Genomic DNA, 22080 nt, shown 5'->3' with positions numbered 1-22080 from the left:
AAATCACACCTCCCAATGAGCCAGCAGAGCGCCCCTCTTTATGGCTTATTTCAAACAGCATTCCGTATTGGTGCCTTCCAGCTCAGCCTACGGTGTCAACCGGTTCCCAACCCTATTCTACTGGAGCTTCTACGGCAAACGCCCCAAAGATATCGACGTAGCTACAAACGGACACATCTATTTTAGAGTTCTTCTCTTGCCAGATCCATCTGTAGTATTTTCCACTGCTAATCACTTTGGTTATTGGCATTCCCTCTTCCTGTGGATTCCACAATACCAGCCTCTCTCAGAGAGTTTCCTTTTTATCCGTCTGGCCCTTTCTCTGGAGTCTCTGTGGATTTCTTTATCTGGGAGGGTATCCCCGCTGGGAACCATTCTTTTCAGAAAGTATACAGGAACCTCTACATATCATGTGGCAAATTTTTTTCTTATTTTTTACTTAAGTTTTTTAAAAAAGATGTTCTTAGAGGCATTTGGAATATATGATCTATCTGAAAATACTATTAGTTTACCTGACTACATGGCTTATAATAATTACACGATATTTTCAGAAAATACTGTTAGGCATGGTTTGGTAGGTGAATCAAGGTGCCCTGTCTATCAGACTGGATTCACAAACAACATAGCATCGGAGGTAAAAGAGCTGGTAATCTGTGGTGTCTGGGCACCATGATGTGGGATCCACTGTTTTAGGGTGCATGGCTCTAGCTGAGAAAAGTTTAGGTGAGAATATTGCCAATCTGCTCAATAATGCATATGATAATTAATATCAGGGTATGGTAGGAAAGAAGTGCTGAAAACACTGTAAGCTTAGCTTGGCAATGAAACTCTAAAGGCTAATTTATTCATATGCTAGTGAAGGTAGCTCAAAACGGTAAGTTATCATTGGTACTGGACTCTTATTTGCAGGGGCATGAAGGGTGGTCTCTGGATACCAGCTTTCCCGACTTTTCCAACGGTCTTTAACTAAGGCACTCTCACTGGTGGGGAGTTGGATCTGCAAGAGATGAACACAGGCCCTCCAGTGTCTGTCTGGGGCTATGAGGAGGTGGGTGAGAATGGCTCAGACCTCTAGTCCACTTTGACGAAACACCAAAACGACTCAAGCTCAAGAGGTTTAGAACTCTGGGGCGCCTGGGTGGCTCAGTGGGTTAAAGCCTCTGCCTTCGGTTCAGTTCATGGTTCCAGGGTCCTGGGATCGAGCCCCGCATTGGGCTCTCTGCTCGGCGGGGAGCCTGCTTCCTCCTCTCTCTCTGCCTGCCTCTGTGCCTACTTGTGATCTCTGTCAAATAAAAAAAAAAAAAAAGAACTCTATGCAGGTGACGATCCAATCTGACCTGCCTTCATGCTTCCTCCAGTGAGAAATTCCTATTTTACTGAAGATGTGCAAGGGAAAGAGGGAGGGTGGTTCAGGTCCTACAGAGCTCAGCATCTCACCTAAAAAATCTTAAGGAAATTTCTTATTTGGAAAAAAAGGAAGGTGGGTATGGCTTAGGCATAGAGAATGTGGCTAAAGACAGAATGTGAGAGATCTGGTGCCACTCACTTGAGGGGAAAGGGTGGGAAGACTCTCAGGGTCACCATGACGTGCAAATAAACACCCTAACACCCCTGCAGGTCACAAAGGCCAGCATCCTCTAGGAAAGAAAGATAATTTCCAAGCAGCAGCCAGTCAAAACAATCCAGGTTTTGCTAACCTGCTTCCTCATGACCACACTCAGCAGAATCAGGACCTTGCCTTTAAAAGGGGGCTGCTGCCCAACATGGGAATTGCCTCTCTACAAGGAATGGCTCACTAGCAGCCGTGCTCAGCCTGGGCTCCTTGAGAGAACGGGAGTCTGAGTGCACCATGGCACCCTTTCTACATCCAGGACAGTAACCAGCCATCTGCCAATCTTGAGAGAAGGCAAAAAAAAAAAAAAAAAAAAAAAAATCCACTCAAATCACTTTCCATTGGGATTAATACTCCTGAACAGCCCTGGCTGGAGAACCATTTTATACTGTGACTCAGACATCAAAGAAAGCAAGCAAGACATCAGCATGTGGCTCGAGGAGTGATTAACAACCCATGCCCTCAGCTGTTCCAGAACACACCATCTCATTTCCTTTGCAGCATCCACTGAGAAGTGAGCTCCAATGTCCACCTTCTCCTCCCACCTGCTCAAGATTTCTCATTTCTGTGTCACTATCCAGACATACTGAACCAACTACATTATTTTTTTCAGGCACAACTGAACCTTATTTCTGTGCCCATTTTTCTTATAATGGCCTCATTTCTCTAGATTTATAGTTACAAACAATTAAGGCTTCATCCACTCACAGCATTAACCTGAGAGAAGACTGACAAAGCACCAACAGCGTGAGCAGTCATTTGTTACGCAGTCTTCGAGTTTTGCTCTGACAAATATATCTAGAAATAACTCTCCCCTAATAGAAGCCATCAAGGGTAGGAGACGAGGGTGAGGAAATATCTTTTTCCTCACTGTCATTTTCATTAGAATTTTGTCTGCTGATTTGGCAGACGACCTATTTTTTCTTAAGGATATAGAAATTTTCATGGCTATAGAAAACATATTAGACTTGTTTCAAGGGAATGATATACAACAAAAGATGAGCATGGGTAAAGGGGTGCTTTCCCGTATATTCTATGGTTTTTTTTGTATGAGTGAAAAAACTCACAGTTAGAAAGCAGCAGGCCTTCCAATATAGGGCTTGGCAGAAAATATGCCACTGGGATTTGGGGTCCACGGAAAGCTTTCTTTTCTCCATTAAGGCACGGAATGAGCAATACCCTTCCATTTTCTTCTTGAATTACTGCTGAGCCCATTCTGCTCCTCAGGGAACGTATCAAATTCCTAGCACTGTCTCTTCGGCACCACTGTAACTACAGCAAATCGTGACTCCCAAAAGAGACCCACTGCTCCCAACCAGACACATTCTACAGGGCTGCTCTGTGAACGTGAAAGCTATCATCCACCTTCTCTGAAAGAGTGACACGGCCAATATCCTCTCCCGCCCACCAGCCAAGTAGCCCTGAAACATGAGCGGGCAAGAGCAAGAGGAGCAGGACGGTCCCCAACAGCACAAATGCCAGGTCACTCGCACACTTACTTGCCAGAGCCTTTTTCCCAGCTGCATGGTAGGCTACAATATATTTCTTCCCTTCTCTGTCCTCTGTTTTTGTCTCTAATCCTGGAAACAGAGATTTAATCGCTTGATGGATGACGGTTCTTTTCTCTTTGGTGTCCTCAATAACCTATTAAAAACAGAAATACTGCGACTACTGATTTAACAAACATCAAATAGAGAGATAACACTAATGAGTCAGTAAAAACACGAGTCGTGTTATCAACCGTGCGAAGTAACAGAGTCCATGGGTAGGACTGCTGGATCTCCCAGAGCTCCGTAACGCTGCTCATCTTAAGAGCCTGTTTACTGAGCGTGACCGCCGCCAGGCACAGTACCAAGAACTTCACAGTCATCGGCTTATTTAATCCCCATCATCTCCTCACCATGCCATCCCTACACCTGCTCGGAGAGAAGGAAAACGAAGCTGACAGAAGTGAAGGAATGTGTCCCAGCTCACAGCTGGAGGAAGGCAGCGCCAGATGTGAAATCCAGGCTGTGAGACTCCAGAGGCGCCCATCACAGACACTGCCGCTCAGGGACTCGGGGCTCCCAGACGGCGATGTCGGCAAGCTGGGCCTTTGGGGGATCACACACTCAACTCCCTGGAATGCTCCAATCTACAACTGCCCCACAGTGAACCCTATTTTAGATGAATTATTTTATAATGATGTTCTAGCACATTTGTTCATAATAAAAAATAAAATCAACATCAAGAAAATGTAAACTTATTAGTTATAGAACCATTGTTCAGGGGTGCCTGGGTGGCACACTAGGTTGAGCGTCTGACTCTCGATTTCGGCTCATGTCATGATTCTCAGGGTCGTGGGATCGAGCCCTGAGTCGGGCTCCAGCTCTGCACTGGGTGTGGAGTCTGCATAAGATTTTCTCTGCCCGGGATGCCTGGGTGGCTCAGTTGGTTAAGCAGCTGCCTTCGGCTCAGGTCATGATCCCAGCGTCCTGGGATTGAGTCCAACATCGGGCTCCTTGCTTGGCAGGGAGCCTGCTTCTCCCTCTGCCTGCCTGTGCTCGCTTTCTTGCTCTCCCTCTCTCTGACAGATAAATAAATAAAATCTTAAAAAAAAAAAAAAAAATTCTCTCTGCCCCTGCCCCCTGCTGCACACATGTTCCCTCTCTTAAAAACAAACAAACAAAAAAACTGTTGTTCAATTTCTGAATGTCTCACATTAAGAAAATCTCACACTAAGAAATACATTTCGTATCTGGATTCAACCACCAGAAGTAAAGACCTAAAATTTTTTTACAAAAACAGTATTTATCCTTTATGTGTACAATACACTGTTATTTTCTGTTTTATCGTATTGCATTCACACAGATGTCAGTTAAGTTCTACTGAACTAATTCCATGATCCACTGAGGACTGTAACCTGCAAGCTGAAAAACACCAGGATACACTAAACTATTTGCTAAACTTAGTAATATTTTAGTAAAATTAAAAATGTAAAAGAAAACAAACTACATTTTAATTACAGACATGTGACATTTTCATATTAAAAATGAGTCTAGATCTGGTATTTACTGAGCACTGAGATGGAATCAAACTTTGTACAGATGACTGAACACATAGTTAGACTTCAAATATTTGGCAAGTCCGTCCTCATTTTACAAATAAGAAAATGTGCCCAGGCTTTATCTTTAAAGGTAAAAACTTTCAGTAGATGTCATGATTATAGCTTTTCAGATGACAGTAAATTTTGCTGTCCACGCAGGAAAACACACACTACAGGGTTGAAATCTGCCACTGTGTTGTACAAGCAAGAGAAACCTGAGCCACCCTCCCGGATGGCTCCCCAAAACAGTTCTTTGTTTTCTTTTCGGCACTGCAAGATTTTGTCCATCGGTAAATTCAGTAACTGATGAACCCTAAAACTGTAATATACATACTTTGGGGACATTTCGGTGGATGGGAAGAAGAGGCAAGGGTTGGGGGCAGATAATGAATTCTGGAAAGTTATGGTAAGCTCTTGTTAACTGGGAGTGATGGAAAGCGGGATTTCAGACAACCCCAAATCAAGTAGGTCATTAAACTATGGTATAAAATGAATTTAACATAAACTTAAAATTCTAAAAATCTTATGCTACAAGACTCTTAAAATCTTGTATCACCTAGAGCTGCGCTATCCCATACAGCAGTCATGAGCTACAGATGGCAACGGAGTCCCTGAATGTGGCTAGTCTGAACTGAGCTATGTTACCAGCATAAAAGAACACCAGATTCTGATGATTAAGCAGGGGGAAAAAAGAATGTAAAAACATCTCATTTGTAAATAAAAATATATATGTATATAGATTACCTGTTGAACTATTCTATTTTTTATTATTTTTAAAAATTTGTTCATTTATTCCAGATAGAGCAAGAGTGGGGGAAAGGGCAGAGGGAGAGGGAGAAGAATCTCAAGCAGACTCCCAGCTGAGTGCAGAGCCCAGCGTGGGGCTCGATCTAATGACCCTGAGACCATGACCTGAGCTGAAATCAGGAGTCAGATGTTTAACTAAGCCACCTAGGTGCCCTGAAATTATATTTTAAAATGTACTAGGGTAAATAAAATATACTGTAAAAATTAATTTCACCTCTGTAAGTTTTTAGAAAGTTTAAAATTAAAAACATGGCACGCATTATAATTCCACTGGACAGCACTAATTGAGAAGAATAAAATTTTCATAACAAAAGCTTTTGAAAAGGCATCCACTATTGCATTTAGTAGCTCAGCTCTCCTTTTCCTCCATAGTGGAAGCAGATTGAAGTTGAGCAGAGATATTTCCCTTCTCTTTCCCCAACACCTCTCCCTCTAAAAACCCACCTGAGACCCAGAGGCTGCAGGAGGCAGAGCCAAGGCCACCGCCTCCCTATCAGGCCACACATCTGATTGTCAGGCTGTCCTAGTCTTTGGGCTACAGACACCATGTGACAGAAAAGTTACTCTATGGTTCCGAACAATACCTTTCTTTGTTGATTTGTGGTCATGTATAAAATTTTCTTAAAACAAAAATGTTAACTTTTTTGTTGTAGTTTATCTGGATATAGGTTATCTGCCACTGACAGAAACATTTTTTTAAAATTCTATCTATCTATCTATCTATCTATTTATTTATTTATTTGACAGAGAGATAGAGCCAAAGAGCACAAGGAGGGAAATGGCAGAGGGAGAGGGAGAAGGAGACTCCCCTGCTGAGCAGGGAGCCCCATGCCCTAAGGCAGATGCTTAAGTGACTGAGCCATCCAGGCACCCCGATAAAAACATTTTTAGTGTAATGCTCTTTTACATCAAATAGAGCAAGGTCATCCTTTTATAAACTACTATAATTTTTCTAATAGACACTTAGATATGTTCACCCAAAAAGCAGCACTCAAAACCCTAAAGAAACTTTTCCATGCATTTTTGTGCTATTTACCTCGATGGCAACACTGGTTTCCTTATTTTTAAAAAGCTGGAGTTCTTCTAAACGCTGCTTTTCTTCAACTGTCAAAACCGTAAATACATCTTCTGAAGGATCCTTGAAAATAAATGAAACTCCCAGTGAGTCAAACACAGAATTTAAAGCTGTTAGAGATCTGTATTTCCAGGATCTCCAGGAAATGCTATTTTATACAGAAGGTGACTTCTACTGGAGAGCTGCTCTTACCTCCTCATCCACCGGGACGGACAAGTCATCCAAATGGCTGATCTGTCCATCTTTTCCTATTTCATGAACAACGAAGTCGGAGTACCTAATGAAAAGGAAACACAAATTTTCAAAGCATTAACATTTTGCTTCCTAGTAATTTTAGGAGAAAATTTATTAACATTAAGCCTTGTTTTTTAACAATCTTCAGTACAAAATTCACATGGAGTTATTTCTTCTGGTTTCTTAATGAATTCTAAGCCATGGCTTGGCTTTGTATTGGAATGTAAAGGCCCTCTGAACTTCTAGAATATTCTTTCAGAGAAATGCATAAATCAAAGCATAGGAATGTTACAGAGACAGTCCATACTAAAGTGAATCCTAAAATATGGGACGGTTAATTAAATCGGAACCCTGTGAGTCTACCATGAACCAACCTGAAGCTTACTTTTATGCTAAATACTCTACACACATTACTTAAAATCCTCTCAAAAACCCCAAGGTGGTATTAGGACCCATTTTCTGGAAAAGGCTACTGAGGCTCTGAGTTAAGTAAACGCAGTGACCGGACCAGATTCACACCCAGATCCACCTGCTTTCTACTGTAGACATGGCACATTTAGGTGAAAGAGCTGAGTTTAAGATTTGAAAACCAATTCAAGAGAAAACTTAAGACCATTTACAATAATATATTTTAAAGAAGTAAACAGCACTAATTCACATATGAGCAAGGCATGCCACAAAAATTATTTTTATTTACTCATTTCATCTTTAAATGGCTTCATCTGCCTATTTAGGCAGCTCTTCTCCATCCCATTCTGTGAGGACCTATTTTATATTTTTATTTTAGCCAGAGGCTTCCATTGAGGTTAAACAATAACTTTGTTGTTTAACCCTTAAACTGTCCCTGCTCCCCTTCCCCCAGGGGACTTAAAAACAAGTCCTGGAGACCAGCTCCAGGTGTGGAGGCCAAGAAAAACAAGGCTGTACCCACCTCGAGTCTAGCCCTGACATAAGTACAGCCATCTTGGCAGAGCAAAAGCCGGCACCTGGCCCTGTAAGAGTGGGTTAGCGTAAGAATGGCCATCCTGACAGCCGGGAAGCCATTTTACTGAGCGTCCCTAATCAGCCCACAAACGCACATGTAACTTGAGATAAGAGAAAGTAGCTAAAACCTGAAAAAACAACTTAATCATATACCACCAGGGCCGGTTAGGTGGTGGCACCACAGGGATCAAATGTTGAAGAAAAACAAATAGTTAACTTGCAGAGATCACAATCCTGCAAGACAGGAGTCTCCCTTGGTTTGCAAATGTCCTGGTGATTTACAACAAAAAAGGCTATCTCTTCAATGGCCCAATTTCCAGAGACAAAGGGCTCAGTTCCTCAAGGCCTAAGGTCGCCCTCCCCCCCCATAAAACTGAAGGAGGCTGAGGCAGAAGGAAATGTAAATAAAGTTAAATTTCTTCTAAACCTAAATCACACTTAACTGCCAGGACGGCTCCAGGGTGATGCCAGGGTGGCAAAAGGTTAAACTAAGTTAAACTGTCAAAGTGGGGCACAAGATATGTTTGTAGCTGTGAAAAAGTGCCTTGAAAATGCTATATAAACCCTTGGCTTTGAGTGCTCCGGGTCCCCGGTTTTCCGCTGCGCTGGGCGGATACTCGGACCCCAGCTAGATGGAAATAAACCTCGCTGTGTGACTTGCATTATCAAGAATGTTCTCTGTCTAGTTGAGGGGTGGTCAACTCCATACCCTAACAATTCCTTTGTGACCATCAGTAAACAATCCTTGGGGATAGAAAGCTAAATAGAAGAATAAACAGAGGGCGCCTGGGTGGTTTAGTCATTAGGCGTCTGCCTTCGGCTCAGGTCGTGATCCCAGGGGTCCTGTGATCAAGTCCCCCATCAGGCTCCTTGCTCAGCAGGAAGCCTGCTTCTCCCTCTCCCACTCCTCCTGCTTGTGTTCCCTCTCTCGCTGTGTCTCTCTGTCAATTAAATAAATAAAATCTTAAAAAAAAAAAAGGAGGAAGAAAAAGAAATAGAAGAGCCTCTTGCTGATTTCTTCAAGAAAAGAACAAAGAGGATGAAAATAACTTGACACGTAAATAAAAACATACCTTTCTTTCAAGATGCCTGAAAATCCCTGATGAGAACTTACAAACTTGGTGATGCCAACATCAAGTTCGGTGAGGCCGTGCTTCATCATGTCTGCAAAACTCTCAGCTTCCTCCTCCTCCTCACCCTCCTCTGAAAGGCCATCTTCTTCCTCTTCTTCCTCCTCCTCCACCTGCACATCAGAATTCTTTCTACCGTCTCCGGCACTTACAGCTGCAGGCGGTCCAGGCACATCTACACCGCCGGAAGGAGAGACATGCTCCAGCCCATCCTGACCTGTGGTCAGACCGCCATCCAAGACCTTCTGTCTCTTTGCCTCCTCTGATGGGGCCACACAGTCATTATCTTCGACAGCATGAGACCCTCGTTTCAGCGACACACCAGTCACTTCTGTCATCTCCATTTTTAAGGCTCCAAGAAAACATTTAAGAGAACCTTTTGGGAAGGAAGAGAGAGCAGGAAGTAACAATCACTTCTGTTAAGAGGTGTTAAGGGGTGAGTTTCAGCAAACAAAGGCACAATTAACTTTGCTCCTAGGGTCCGAAAACTCATTTATTACAATAATTCTTCCTGATGCTGGAGCAGAAAAATGGCACAACACTTCTGCACAGAATTTGAGTATGTTTCATAAACCTTAAAAAAATGTATGTTCTTTGACCCAGAAATACTACTTTCAGGAGTATCTTAAAATAACTGAAGTGCTTAAATTTTTTTGCTAAGTGTTTCAAGTTCAGCTGTAAGGATACTCATCTCAGTGCTTTCATATTAGCAAAAAACTAAGAACAATGATGCCTGGGTACATAAACTAAACAATAAGTCGAAACAGTGTGAATAGAAACTGGGAAAGGTGGTTACTTCTAGGATAGGGTATGGGTGGCTGGGCTGTTTTTACTGAAAACCGCAGTCAGGCTACTTGAACTTTGTTTCACGAAGATTATTATCCTTTCAAAAAACTGATTAAACAAAAATAGTGCATAAATACACTTACTGACATGAGTGCATACTCGTACCATATTAAAAATAAAAAGCAAAGGGGATGCAGAGTTGCTTACTAGGTACAGAGTTTCAGTTTTGCAAGATTAGAATGAGCTCTGCATACTGGTTGCACAACAGTGTGAATGTGTGTAACACTGCTGAACTGTATGCTTCAAAATGGATAAGATGGGGCACACGGGTGGCTCAGCCAGTTAAGGGTCTGCCTTCGGCTCAGGTCAGGATCCCTGGGTGCTGGGATCCAACCCTGTGCTGGGCTCCCTGCTCAGCGGGGAGTCTTGCCTCTCCCTCTGCCCCTCCCACCACTTATGATCACTCTCAATTAAACAAATAAAATCTTATCCAAAAAATGAATAAACTGGGTTGCCTGGATGGCTCAGTGGCTTAAAGCCTCTGCCTTCGGCTCAGGTCATGATGAGCTGGGATCCAACCCCAAGCATCAGGCTCTCTGCTCAGCAGGGAGCCTGTTTCCCTCTCTCTCTCTGCCTGCCTTCCTACTTGTGATCTCTGTCAAAAAAAATTAAAAAATAAAAAATAAAAATAAATGAATAAACTAATGTTACATGTTATATGTATTTTGCTACAATTTAAACAACACAGTTTATCATTTAACCAGCCCACACATAATATAATGAGGGAAAGTCTAAGAAGCCATACATACTTCCCAGTACTGAGCAGCTTGCCAGAGGGGTAACATGTGGCAATCAAAATAAATACATTTATCTAATTTGATCTTACTTGGTACTCTTGGTGAAATAAGGATAAAAGTTTTCCTGTGTTAATTATATAGGGAGATGATAAAATTAACATGCTACAAACTTAGTAAACATTCATAAATATAAATCAGCAGAAAATTAATATTTGAAGGTTCTCCAAGGCCTAGTTAATAAGAAACCCAACTACAGAAGCTTCTACAGCAGAATAACAACAATGAACTGAAGTTTAAGAATCCACATTTGCAGGGTGACCGGCTGACTCAGCTGGAGGAACGCGCAACTCTTGATCTCAGAGTCATGAATTTGAGCCCCACGCTGGATGTAGAGATTACATAAATAAACAAATATTAAAAAAAAAAAAAAAGAATCCACATTTGATATTGCTTCATTGTCAAAAATCTAGAATGGAAAGAAAAGTAAAGTAAAACAAACACACACACAAAATGAAAAGAGGATGATGATGACTACAAAAAAAATGGAAGAAGAGGTACAAAAAGATACGAATAAAATCAATTTCCTTTGAAAGACAAAAATTTAAGTAAAGAAAATGGAAGAAACTAAGAAACTGGAACAGAATTAGAGGTGATACAAAATCACCTCTAATTCAAAGAAGAAAGTATTTACTCCTTATTTGTTCTAAACAAACTATAATAAAAAAAAAGAATATGCATTCATGAAATGCTGATGCTAACTCATGCTCACGTTGTCACCAAAGCTGCCCTCACAGAACCTACAGGCCAGCAAGGAAGACAAAGAGGGCACAGGGGGTCACTCGGGGACTAGGGGAACACACAGAAGATCTCAGAGGGCACTGATGGGCAGGGTGTCAGAGAAGACCCCTCTCCTAATGCAAACCAGAAATGAACACCTGAGCCAAGTTTTGAGGACAGGGTAAGGTCACAGAAAGCAGGAAGGAAGCTGTTTGCTGGGGTGGGGGGGTGGGGGGTGGTAGCAGGTGCAGAGACAAGGAGGCATGGGAGAGCAAGGAGCATGGGAAGAGGCCCAAGGAGCTCATCACACATCATGGAGAGTAAAACACACAGTGAGAGAGTCTGGAGCTAAAGCTGGGGAGTGGGCAGATGCCACACTAGGCAGAATGCAGGGAATTCCATCTTGAAAACCAAACCACCGCTAGACTTTTGAGTTCGAAAGATTTTGCGGCACCTCTTTGAAGAGAAACCAGGGTTAGCTGGAAGACTAGGTAAGAGACTATAGCCAGGGGCGTCTGGGTGGCTCAGTGGGTTAAAGCCTCTGCCTTCGGCTCAGGTCATGATCCCAGGGTCCTGGGATCAAGCCCCGCATCAGGCTCTCTGCTCAGGAGGGAGCCTGCTTCCTCCTCTCCCTCTGCCTGCTTCTCTGACCACTTGTGATCTCTGTCTGTCAAATAAATAAATAAAATCTTTAAAAAATAAATAAATGAATGAATGAAAGAAAGAAAAGAGGCTACAGCCAAGGGGCACCTGCCTGGCTCAGTGGTCAGAGATTGTGACTCTTGATCTCCAACTTGTGAGTCTGAGCCCCACAATGGGTGTAGAGATTACTAAATAAAAAATAAATAAAACTTAAAAAAAAAAAAAAAAAAAGAGGGTATAACCGAAATTGAGCCAAGAAATTAGTACAATGTGATCTAAAGCTAAGGCAAGGGCAACAGAAAAGAAGTTTGGATTCCAGGACATTTAGGAGGTGATGGGAACAGGACTGGATGACAAATGTGGGCAGAGAGGAAACACTCCAGGATGACTCAGGTTTTCTGCCTTGGGGACCTGAGAAGACAGGGGAGCTCTTCCTGGCACGAAAACCCCAGGCAGAGGAGCAGGTGGTGGGAAAAGACAAGCCCACTTACAGTCCTGTGGTGTCACAGGTACTTTGAAACATCTGGGAGCCAGGCACCCCCAAACCTGCGACAGCCTCCCAGTGAGGGTACAAAGCCCTAGCTGGTGTGCCAGGATCCACGGGGAGATCCCCAGACCTTCCCAGGCCCGAGCTCTCAGCGGGGAGGAAGCGCAGCCTCAGCAGCCTGGCTTGAGTCGGCAGGATGTCTACCTCCTTCCCAGAACACCCAGGATTCATCAAGCTCCTTCTCCACAATTGACAGTCAGAAGCCCTGGTGGGAATGTCAGTTACAGCCTCTGCAGAAATGTCCAACCGTCCTGCGTCGGCCCCGCCCATCATCTAGTGACCACTGTTCCCCACAGGCCTCCAACAACTCACGCCCTGCCCCGGGGGTGCCTGTTTCCTGCCTGACTGCTCATAAGCTCTCCCCAGATATTTTGTAGACTTCTTGCAACAGGTGCTGAAACTGTTTCTCACCTACAGAGATCAAAGACACACTAAATAGCAAATCTCTAAGGAAACAGTGGGCCTGGACGACCAGCCACCATGAACGGCCACTAACGTCACAACAAACAGACAACCAGACACACCGCAAGGCCCGCAAGGCCCCGCAAAGCACATGCTATCATCTGTGAAGTATTCTTTTTTTTTTTAAAGATTTTATTTATTTGTCAGAAAGAGAGAGAGAGAGCGAGCACAGGCAGACAGAGTGGCAGGCAGAAGCAGAGGGAGAAGCAGGCTCCCCACAGAACAAGGAGCCCGATGTGGGACTCGATCCCAGGATGCTGGGATCACCATGACCTGAGCCGAAGGCAGCTGCTTAACCAACTGAGCCACCCAGGCGTCCCGTATTCTTTTTTTTTTTAAATCTTATTTACTTATTTATTTGACAGAAAGAGGCAACCAGAGCAGGAACACAAACGGGAAGTGGGGGAGGGAGAAGCAGGCTTCCCACTGAGCAGGGACACTGATGAGGGGCTCCACCCCACCACCCCAGGACCCCGGATCATGACCTGAGCAGAAGGCAGAAGCTAACGACTGAGCCACCCAGGCACCCCTCTGTGAAACATTCTTACTGACTGGAACTCGATGTCTAATTGGTAGGTTAGATGGCATACAGAGACAGAAGGTTTTAAACTCTATCACAGCGAGGAACCGGCAAAATTCTGAATGTGGAAAACTCTACAAGGACAAAGACAGTTCCTTCACTAATAAACAACAAAGGGGAAAAAAGGGAGGGGAACTTAACAGATAAACTTAAAAAGAAATGCAATGAGTGGATTCTTCTTTAAATAAGTCAACTATTTAAAAAACTGTTTAGGGGGCGCCTGGGTGGCTCAGTGGGTTAAGCCACTGCCTTCGGCTCAGGTCATGATCCCAGGTCCTGGGTTCAAGCCCCACATCGGGCTTTCCGCTCGACGGGGAGCCTGCTTCCTCCTCTCTCTCTGCTTGCCTCTCTGCCTACTTGTGATTTCTCTCTGTCAAATAAATAAATAAAATCTTTAAAAAAAATAAATAAATAAATAAAAAACTGTTTAGGACAATCAGGGATGCAGAAATACTGGGGATATTTGATGACATTAAGGTAGTATTATCAATTTTTTTTTTTTTTTAAAGAGAGAGCATGTGTATGTGAGAGTTTGCAGAGGAAGGACAGAGAAACTCTCAAGCAGACTCCTCGCCCACGTGGAGCCCTACATAGGTCTCTACCCCAAGACCCTGAAATCATGACCTGAGCCAAAATCAAGGTCAGACAGGAGTTTGACGCTTCACTGACTAAGCCACCCACGGGCCCCAGTACTGTCAACTTTTTAAGGTACAATTATGTTACTGTGGTTACATTTAAAAATAGAATTCTTGGGACGCCTGGGTGGCTCAGTTGGTTGGACGACTGCCTTTGGCTCAGGTCATGATCCTGGAGTCCCGGGATCGAGTCCCGCATCGGGCTTCCAGCTCCACGGGGAGTCTGCTTCTCTCTCTGACCTTCTCCTCGCTCATGCTCTCTCTCACTGTCTCTCTCTCTCAAATAAATAAATAAAATCTTTAAAAAAAAAATAGAGTTCTTATGTTTTAAAGATACCAAGTGAAATATTTATGGTTGAAAATGACGAAGTCTAGAATTTGATTCAGGATAATTTACCAGTGATGAATGGAAGTGGAAAAGGTATAGATTTGAAACCACGTAGGTAATTACTGAAACTAAGTGATGGTAACAACACATCTTCTACTTTGAGCTTTTGTTTTTCTTACAAGAAATTTCAAACCTACAAAGTAGAAAGAGATACACAAGCTATTCTGTTCCAATCAAACCACTGATGTTTTCCCTTCTTCTGTCCCACCCTCTGTCATCACCTGCTCTTCCGACCGGTTCCAAGAAACTGCTTCCTCCACCCTCACTTCCTCAAGTGCCCCAAGACTTAGTATCTGTGAGCCACCACTCGACACTCCTGCTCCTTGGTCCTGCTCCATGATCCCTGCTAGACCCCAGGCCAAGTACCAACCCTACTGCCTCCATCTGTGCTTCTGGTTGCTGCTGGAGAAAACCACACCTGATCAGGAGAGTTCCTCTCTTAAGGACAGCCATCCCAGGTCAGGACAGGCTTCTCTGAGTCCTGCTGGCCATCCACAAAGAAAACAGGGATTACCTTATCAGAACCACTTCCCTAAATACAGCAAGCCTCTTAAAAGAACCCGTGGTCATTTGAACACTCACTCCACCCCTTCCACAAACGCCACGCACCCTGCACCAGGCGTTTCTTCCAGGCACCACAAAAAGACATTGTAGCAAATGAAACTACTGCCCCACCGGTGTGGGGCTAACGTTCATTTGAGGGAAGATCCTGCTTCTTCCTCCAACACGCCAATCCAATTGTTTCTTTACAGTTCTGTGATGGCGTCCTTGTGCCCAAACCACAGCTGCGCTATCCTGGCTCTAACTGACATCTTTTCCCAAAGGGACATGGTTCACTGCTTCCCTTCCTTGAAACCCTGCTTCTACTCCTTGCCCTTCTCCTGCCTCTCAAGCTGCTCTTTCCCCTTCCTTCTCTGCTGCTGCCACTTAAATGGGGGCATCTCCAGCTTCCCACCAGTCTTGTTCCCCGCTCCAATTCATCCCAGCTGAGACCCCTTTCCAACTTCCCACATTGCCTGGGGGCCCAAAGCAACAGTGAGGACAGCTAAGCAACTGCAGAGTGTGCACGACAAAAGCATTCAAGCCTCTCCTCGGCCCTATGGCTCGGGGTGGGGGGGTACCCCAGAGATTATGGCTCTAGCTCCAGCTTACCCAGCTCAGAAGAGCTGAACCAAATGCTCAAATTCAACATGCCCTAAACTGATCTCAGCATTTCCCACCTTACACCTCTTACCTCAGGGGATGTTACCACCGAGGTCAGAATGTGGTCATCACCCCAACTCCTTGCTCTCCTCTCTGCCCACATCAGTGATTTTATGCAGACAGTTCTAGAAGGTTTAGAACAGCACTATTATGCCTACCATCCCCAGAATAAGAATATAGGCATATGAAGTATCACCCACGGGTTTCAACCCAGTCTGGGTTCTACCCTTCACTACATGGTGGCTCGCCCCTCTACAGGCTGAGTTTCTTTCTCTGTAAGGCTGAAAAATGATGACTTGCTCAGAGGTCTATAATAGCTGTTCCCAGTCAACTGCTGGTCATTAATATTTATTATGGATGGTTTACACAGCAGAGCTGTATTGCTGAGTCTGGAGAAAAAACAAAGCTTCTTATGCTTCTTTTGTTCTCTGGGTTAATGATTAAACATGGTTTCCTCCTTCAAATACCATTTAATTTTTTTTTTAAAGATTTTATTTATTTATTTGACAGAGAGAGAAATCACAAGTAGCCAGAGAGGCAGGCAGAGAAGGGGGGGGGGAAGCAGGCTCCCTGCTGAGCAGAGAGCCTGATGCGGGGCTTGATCCCAGAACCCTGAGATCATGACCTGAGCCGAAGGCAGAGGCTCAACCCACTGAGCCACCAGGTGCCCCCAAATACCATTTAATTTTAAGAGCCCCTCATAGCACTGCCAACAGCACCAAATAAACAGGCCTTTAATATTCTTTGGCAGTTTTTTCCTTGATACTTGTGGATACTTGTCTAATCTCTTTTTCTTATTATGTTTTACTGTAAAGACAAGCTCATTAACTAATCTAACTTTTGTGTTCCCAATTATAGTTTTCATTTGTTTTAGCCAATGGCCCTTTCACAGGCATTAATTATTAAAGTATACATAGCACCAATGTCTATAAATCTGTTAATATATATTTTGCTGGGCACTTGGGTGGCTCAGTCGGTTAAGCAACTGCCTTCGGCTCAGGTCATGATCCTGGACTCCCCAGACTCAATCCGATCCGGCATCAGGCTCCCTGCTCGGCAGCGAGTCTGCTTCTCCCTCTGACCCTCCCCCTTCTTACCCTAGCGCGCACACCTGTGGGCTCTCTCTCTCTCTCTCCCAGATAAACAAATAAAATCTTAAAATACATGTATATTTTATATATCATATATATATATATTTTGCTAAGTTCTTTCACTGGACCTAGAAGATAAAAACATATTTAACTAGAACAGCTGTGCAAACTTCTAGACTAGGAGAGAGCAAACTCAAATTAGTACCATTTTCATAATCAGGAACTACATAGAAGGGAAGACTAAAATGCAATATAATTTTTAAATGGAGGGAGGGAGGGAGCAGATCCTCTGAACATGGAAGAGGCTGGGAAGAATTCAAGCAGAAAGAGAAAATGGCCCTGACTACCCCAGTATGATTTTCCTAAGGAAATCAGTTTTGCATTCAGGAAAATCCAAATATACATATTCAAGCACTGTACCTCACAGCTGGAAAAAATGACTGGCTTTTTAAGAAGGGGAGGAAGGGTGGAGGGTACAGCTTCAGGAGTTTTTTTAATGGTATTTAAAAAAAATGTTTTTAGGGGCATTTGGGTGGCTCAGTTGTTAAGCGTCTGCCTTCAGCTCGGCTGCCTTCAGCTGGGGTTGTGATCCCAGGGTTCTGGGATCAGCTGCATTGGGCTCCCTGCTCTGCGGGGGACCTGCTTCTCCCTCTCCCACTCCCCCTGCTTGTGTTCCTGCTCTCGCTCTCTCTCTCTCTGCCAAATAAAAGTAAAATCTTTAAAACAAAGCTTTTTTAAAAATTTTATGCTGCACAAATACACAATCCAGAACAATAGTCAAGTAATATAGTCACAGTCAAGTAATATAGACCAGAAGCTTGATTCTGGAACCAAGAAGAGAATGAATCTACTGATACTTTCCAATGAACTTCAAAGTCCTACACAATTTTTTGAAGACAGGACTAAAAAATGGGGTTTTGTCTCTTTTATACTCCAAATGACCCAAATGAGATCAGGAATATTACAATTTTAACAATATATATTTTTTTATAATTTGTTAAAAGATTTATTTGACAGAGAGAGAGATCACAAGTAGGCAGAGAGGCAGGTGGGGGGGGGGGGGAGCAGGTTCCCTGCCTAGCAGAGAGCCTGATGTGGGGCTTGATCCCAGGACCCTGGGATCATGACCTGAGCCAAAGGCAGAGGCTTTAACCCACTGAGCCACCCAGGCGCCCCTTACAATATTTTAAAGTCTTTTTCATTAAGATTAGATTCACCAATAAGCTTCCTTTACACCCACAACAAAAAATGTTTAGCATTCTCAAAACTGTAATACAACACTGATAGTCCCTTAACATATTTCCTGCAAAGTGAACATCTTAAAAAAGCCGTATTGGTCTTAATTCTATGTTCAAAATACAACATCCACTTTTTAAACACATCCATCCTCTGCAAACTGTCAATAATCCCTTTAGCTCACAATAAACAATCCTTTCCCCAGGGCAGAACACACTACACTCTAACATGCAAAATCATTAAGTCCATTAGATTCATTAATTCCACAAATATCTGTGGACCCCTTATAAGTCTGCCACTAGTCTAAGCACAGGGGGGAAAACGGACAATTTCTTGCCCTAAGTTTACATTTACTTAAGGATATTATCAATGAATAAAGTAATAATCTCTCAGAAATCTGCATGCAGAATTACAAATAAAGCACAGTAAAGGGAAAGAGGAAGAGGAGTGCTATTTAGTGAACATCTCTAAGTAGGCGTCCTTTGAACCTTGACTGGAAGGAAGAACTAGACATGAAAAGATGCCTGTGGGATGAGTTCCAGGCAGTAGGACTAGGACAGGTAAAGGACCTGAGTCAGGAGCAAACTTCATCAACAGATCAGCTAGACTGTAATTTCTGTCTCCTATTTGGGGGTAAAAGCTATGTTTTATTAATACCTGTATCACCCCAGCTTCTACCAAAAGTTATGTGCAAAAGGTTAAGGGTCCCAGGGTGGCTCAGTGGGTTAAGTATCTGCCTTCAGCTCAGGTCATGATCCCAGGGTCCTGGGATTGAGCCCTACATTGGGCTCTCTGCTCAGCAGGGAGCCTGCTTCTCCTTTTCCCGCTGCCTGCTGCTCCTCCTGCTTGTGCTCTCTCTCTGTCAAATAAATAAAAATATTTAAAAAAAAACAGGGACGCCTGGGTGGCTCAGTTGGTTGGACGACTGCCTTCAGCTCAGGTCATGATCCCGGAGTCCCGGGATCGAGTCCCGCATTGGGCTCCCAGCTCCACGGGGAGTCTGCTTCTCTCTCTGACCTTCTCCTCGCTCATGCTCTCTCTCACTGTGTCTCTCTCAAATAAATAAATAAAATCTTTAAAAATATATATTTAAAAAACAAAATAAACACACACATAAAACAAAAGTTGTTAAATTAATATATACAGATTGTTGGCTACTTGCCTAATGACTGAACATAATCACTGACTATCCGTCCCCTTTTCAATATGAGTGTACTGGCTTCTTTTTGACAGATCCGTCAATTGTCAAGGCATCCACAAACCAATGGGGGAATGCCTGTTTTCACAGATCAGACTGGAGACTTGAAACAAAAGCCCTTCATAATCCTGTATTTTCGGAATTTAAAAAAAAAAAAAGTGGTCTGACAGCGCGATCAAATATGTGACAAACGGAACTCTCCAAACCCTACTTCCTGGCAGGCGCTAATAACCCAGGCAATAAGGATGTCCTTCGAAACCTCTCAGTGCTGGGCTGGCGGACTCAGCGCGGATGAGTTTTCAACAAGCACAGCAGCACCTACAACATCCACTCATTGAACACGGACCCGGCGGAGGGCTGGAGACAGGACTCTTCGGCCCCAACTTGTTCGCTCCTACTCTGGCAAACGTGTACTAAAGCAGCAGCTGAGTGCCTGCCTGGCGTGCAGGAGGCTCGCAGTAAGCAGTGATGGATGAAAACGAGGACAAAAGCACGTGGGCTTCACCCCGCAGAAGACCGGCCCCGCGAAACACCCGAGCCCTTAAGGCTCCGGGATACAGGCCGGTTTTCTCCCCAGCGAGAAGAGTTTAGGGAGCGTCCCGGACGAAGAAAGGGAGGAGAGGGGCCTGGGCCCGCGGGCTGCAAACCGCGCGGGGAGGCGGGAGAGCGCGGCGCCTCCTGCCGACCGGCCCCGGGAGGGGGGGCGGGACTGGCACCGCGGGAGCAAGACCGCTGGCTCCAACCGCGCTCTCGCGGGCACGGTCCGTAATGGAGGCACCGCAGGCGCTCCGCGGGCTCAGGCCGCGGCCGGGACGCCTTCTCAGTCTGCACTGCCCCTCAGGGCGGGGCCCTGGGGCCGGGCCGTCGGCTAGCCGCGGTTCCCGGGGGCTGCGGCGAGGCCAAGCACTTACCCGGGGCCTGGGAGCGCGGGCGCGGCACCGGCCGGGCGGCGAGGGGGCGGGCGTGCTGCTCCGGGCGCAGGAGGGCGGCGGCGACGAACGCCACTCGGAAGAGCCAGCTGCGGGGGCGTCCCGACATAGGCAACGCTGCCAGCGTCTTCAGCCCCTGCGCCGCGGAACGCGCGCGTGGACTAGCCGGGGGGCGAGCTCTCACACGTGCCGCGCAGCGACGCGCCGCCGCTGGTCGGCCCCACCCCCGGGGCGGAGCCCGGTCTCCGCCGTCGGCCCCGCCCCCGCGCCGGGCTCTCCCGGGGAGACCCCGCCCCCTTTCTGCAGCAGGGTGTCCCGGCTTCCTCGCGGAGCTGCGTCTCGCTGGTTCCCTGAGGCCTGGCAGGCTGCGGGGTGGGGAGCTTGCTGAGGCCCATTCGCCTGGGCTTTGAGCCCGGCAAACTAATTTCATCGTGCACCCAAGAGTGCTTTACGCTGCCTTTAGGACCTCTAAAGTGGCCACGGCCTTACTATAAGGGTTTCTTCCACATAGTTAAGGCCCTTTTGTGTTCTCCACACGCAACTAACTTAACGAAAATAGTAACTTAAGGGACTATATTCTATTCAGGTTCTATATATAATTTCCTCCAAAGTGCAGAGAATCCAACAGAACCATTTTCCCACTTCTTCGATTTACCCCTCCGGCTTGACGGCTCCCCCATAGGATCTGCTTCAGGAAAACTGATCTTTAGCAAGTTTGTGCTTCTGTGAGAAGAAAAAGCAAACCCATTACTCCTTCCATGCTCTTCAAATAGCACACGTTAGCAAACAAACCCGGGCCTCGAATAGCTTTTGCACATTCAATATTTTGCCAGATCTCAATCCTTAGTGAAAAACCGGTGTTATTTCCGAGTTCTTCTTCTTTTTTTTTTTTTTAATTGTGGTAAAATACACACAACATAAATTTACCATTTTAACCATGGTGGGGCGCCTGGGTGGCTCAGTGGGTTAAAGCCTCTGCCTTTGCCTCGGGTCCTGATCCCAGGCTCCTGGGATCCAGACCCGTATCCGGCTCTCTGCTTGGCGGGAGGCCTGCTTCTCCCTCTCTCTCTCTCTCTCTGCCTGACTCTCTGCCTACTTGTGATCTCTGTCTGTCAAATAAATAAATAAAATGTTTTTTTAAAATTACAATTTTAACCATGGTCAAGTGTACAATTCCGTGTTCAGTGGCATTAAGTACATCACACTGTTGAGCAACCGTCCACCTCCAGGACTCTTTTCATCTTGCAACACTGAAACTCTCTACCCAGGAAATAACAACTCCGTTGTCCCTACTTTTGGCCATGGCAACCACCATTCTACTTTTCATCTGGGTGAATGTTACAACTGTAGGTAACTCACGTAAGTGGAAATCATACAGTATAGGTTCCCTTGTGACTGCCTTATTTCCTTACTGTTCATCCATGTTGTGACATGTGTCAGAATTTCCTTCCTTTTTAAGGCTGAATAATATCCCATTACATATTATATAACCACATCTGTCACCTCTCATTACTTGGATTGCTTCCACCTTCTGGTTATTGTGAATAATGCTGCTATGAACGTGGGTGTTCCAATAACTATTGGAGACCTTGCTTTCAATTTTTTGTGGCATATACCCAGAAGCAGAACTGATGTATCATATGGTAATTCTATTTTTTTTAAAGCTTTTATTTATTTATTTGACAGAGAGAAATCACAAGTAAGCAGAGAGGCAGGCAGAGAGAGAGGAGGAAGCAGGCTCCCTGCTGAGCAGAAAGCCCAATGTGGGGCTTGAACCCAGGACCTGGGATCATGACCTGAGCCGAAGGCAGCGGCTTAACCCACTGAGCCACCCAGGCGCCCCGGTAATTCTATTTTTAATGTTTTTTTGAACAACCCCCAC

General features: G+C 44.8%; 1 protein-coding gene across 1 annotated transcript in view; it reads right to left on the bottom strand.

The window, feature by feature from the left end:
* Window positions 1-20418, bottom strand: part of PUS7 (pseudouridine synthase 7) — a 57214-nt gene extending 36796 nt beyond the window's left edge. The window contains exons 1-5 of the mRNA XM_047695131.1: window positions 20181-20418; window positions 8871-9303; window positions 6772-6856; window positions 6541-6642; window positions 3112-3256 (exon numbers count right to left, since the gene is read on the bottom strand). Coding sequence (XP_047551087.1) covers window positions 3112-3256; window positions 6541-6642; window positions 6772-6856; window positions 8871-9303; window positions 20181-20307 — 892 coding nt within the window. The 5' untranslated portion in view covers window positions 20308-20418. The remainder of the gene's footprint in view (window positions 1-3111; window positions 3257-6540; window positions 6643-6771; window positions 6857-8870; window positions 9304-20180) is intronic.
* Window positions 20419-22080: the final 1662 nt, after the last annotated feature.

This window comes from Lutra lutra, chromosome 11 (assembly GCF_902655055.1).
Source record: "Lutra lutra chromosome 11, mLutLut1.2, whole genome shotgun sequence".
Taxonomy (NCBI): Eukaryota; Metazoa; Chordata; class Mammalia; order Carnivora; family Mustelidae; genus Lutra; species Lutra lutra.
Note: the sequence above shows the minus strand (reverse complement) of the source record. Positions and strands in the feature narration are given on the sequence as shown.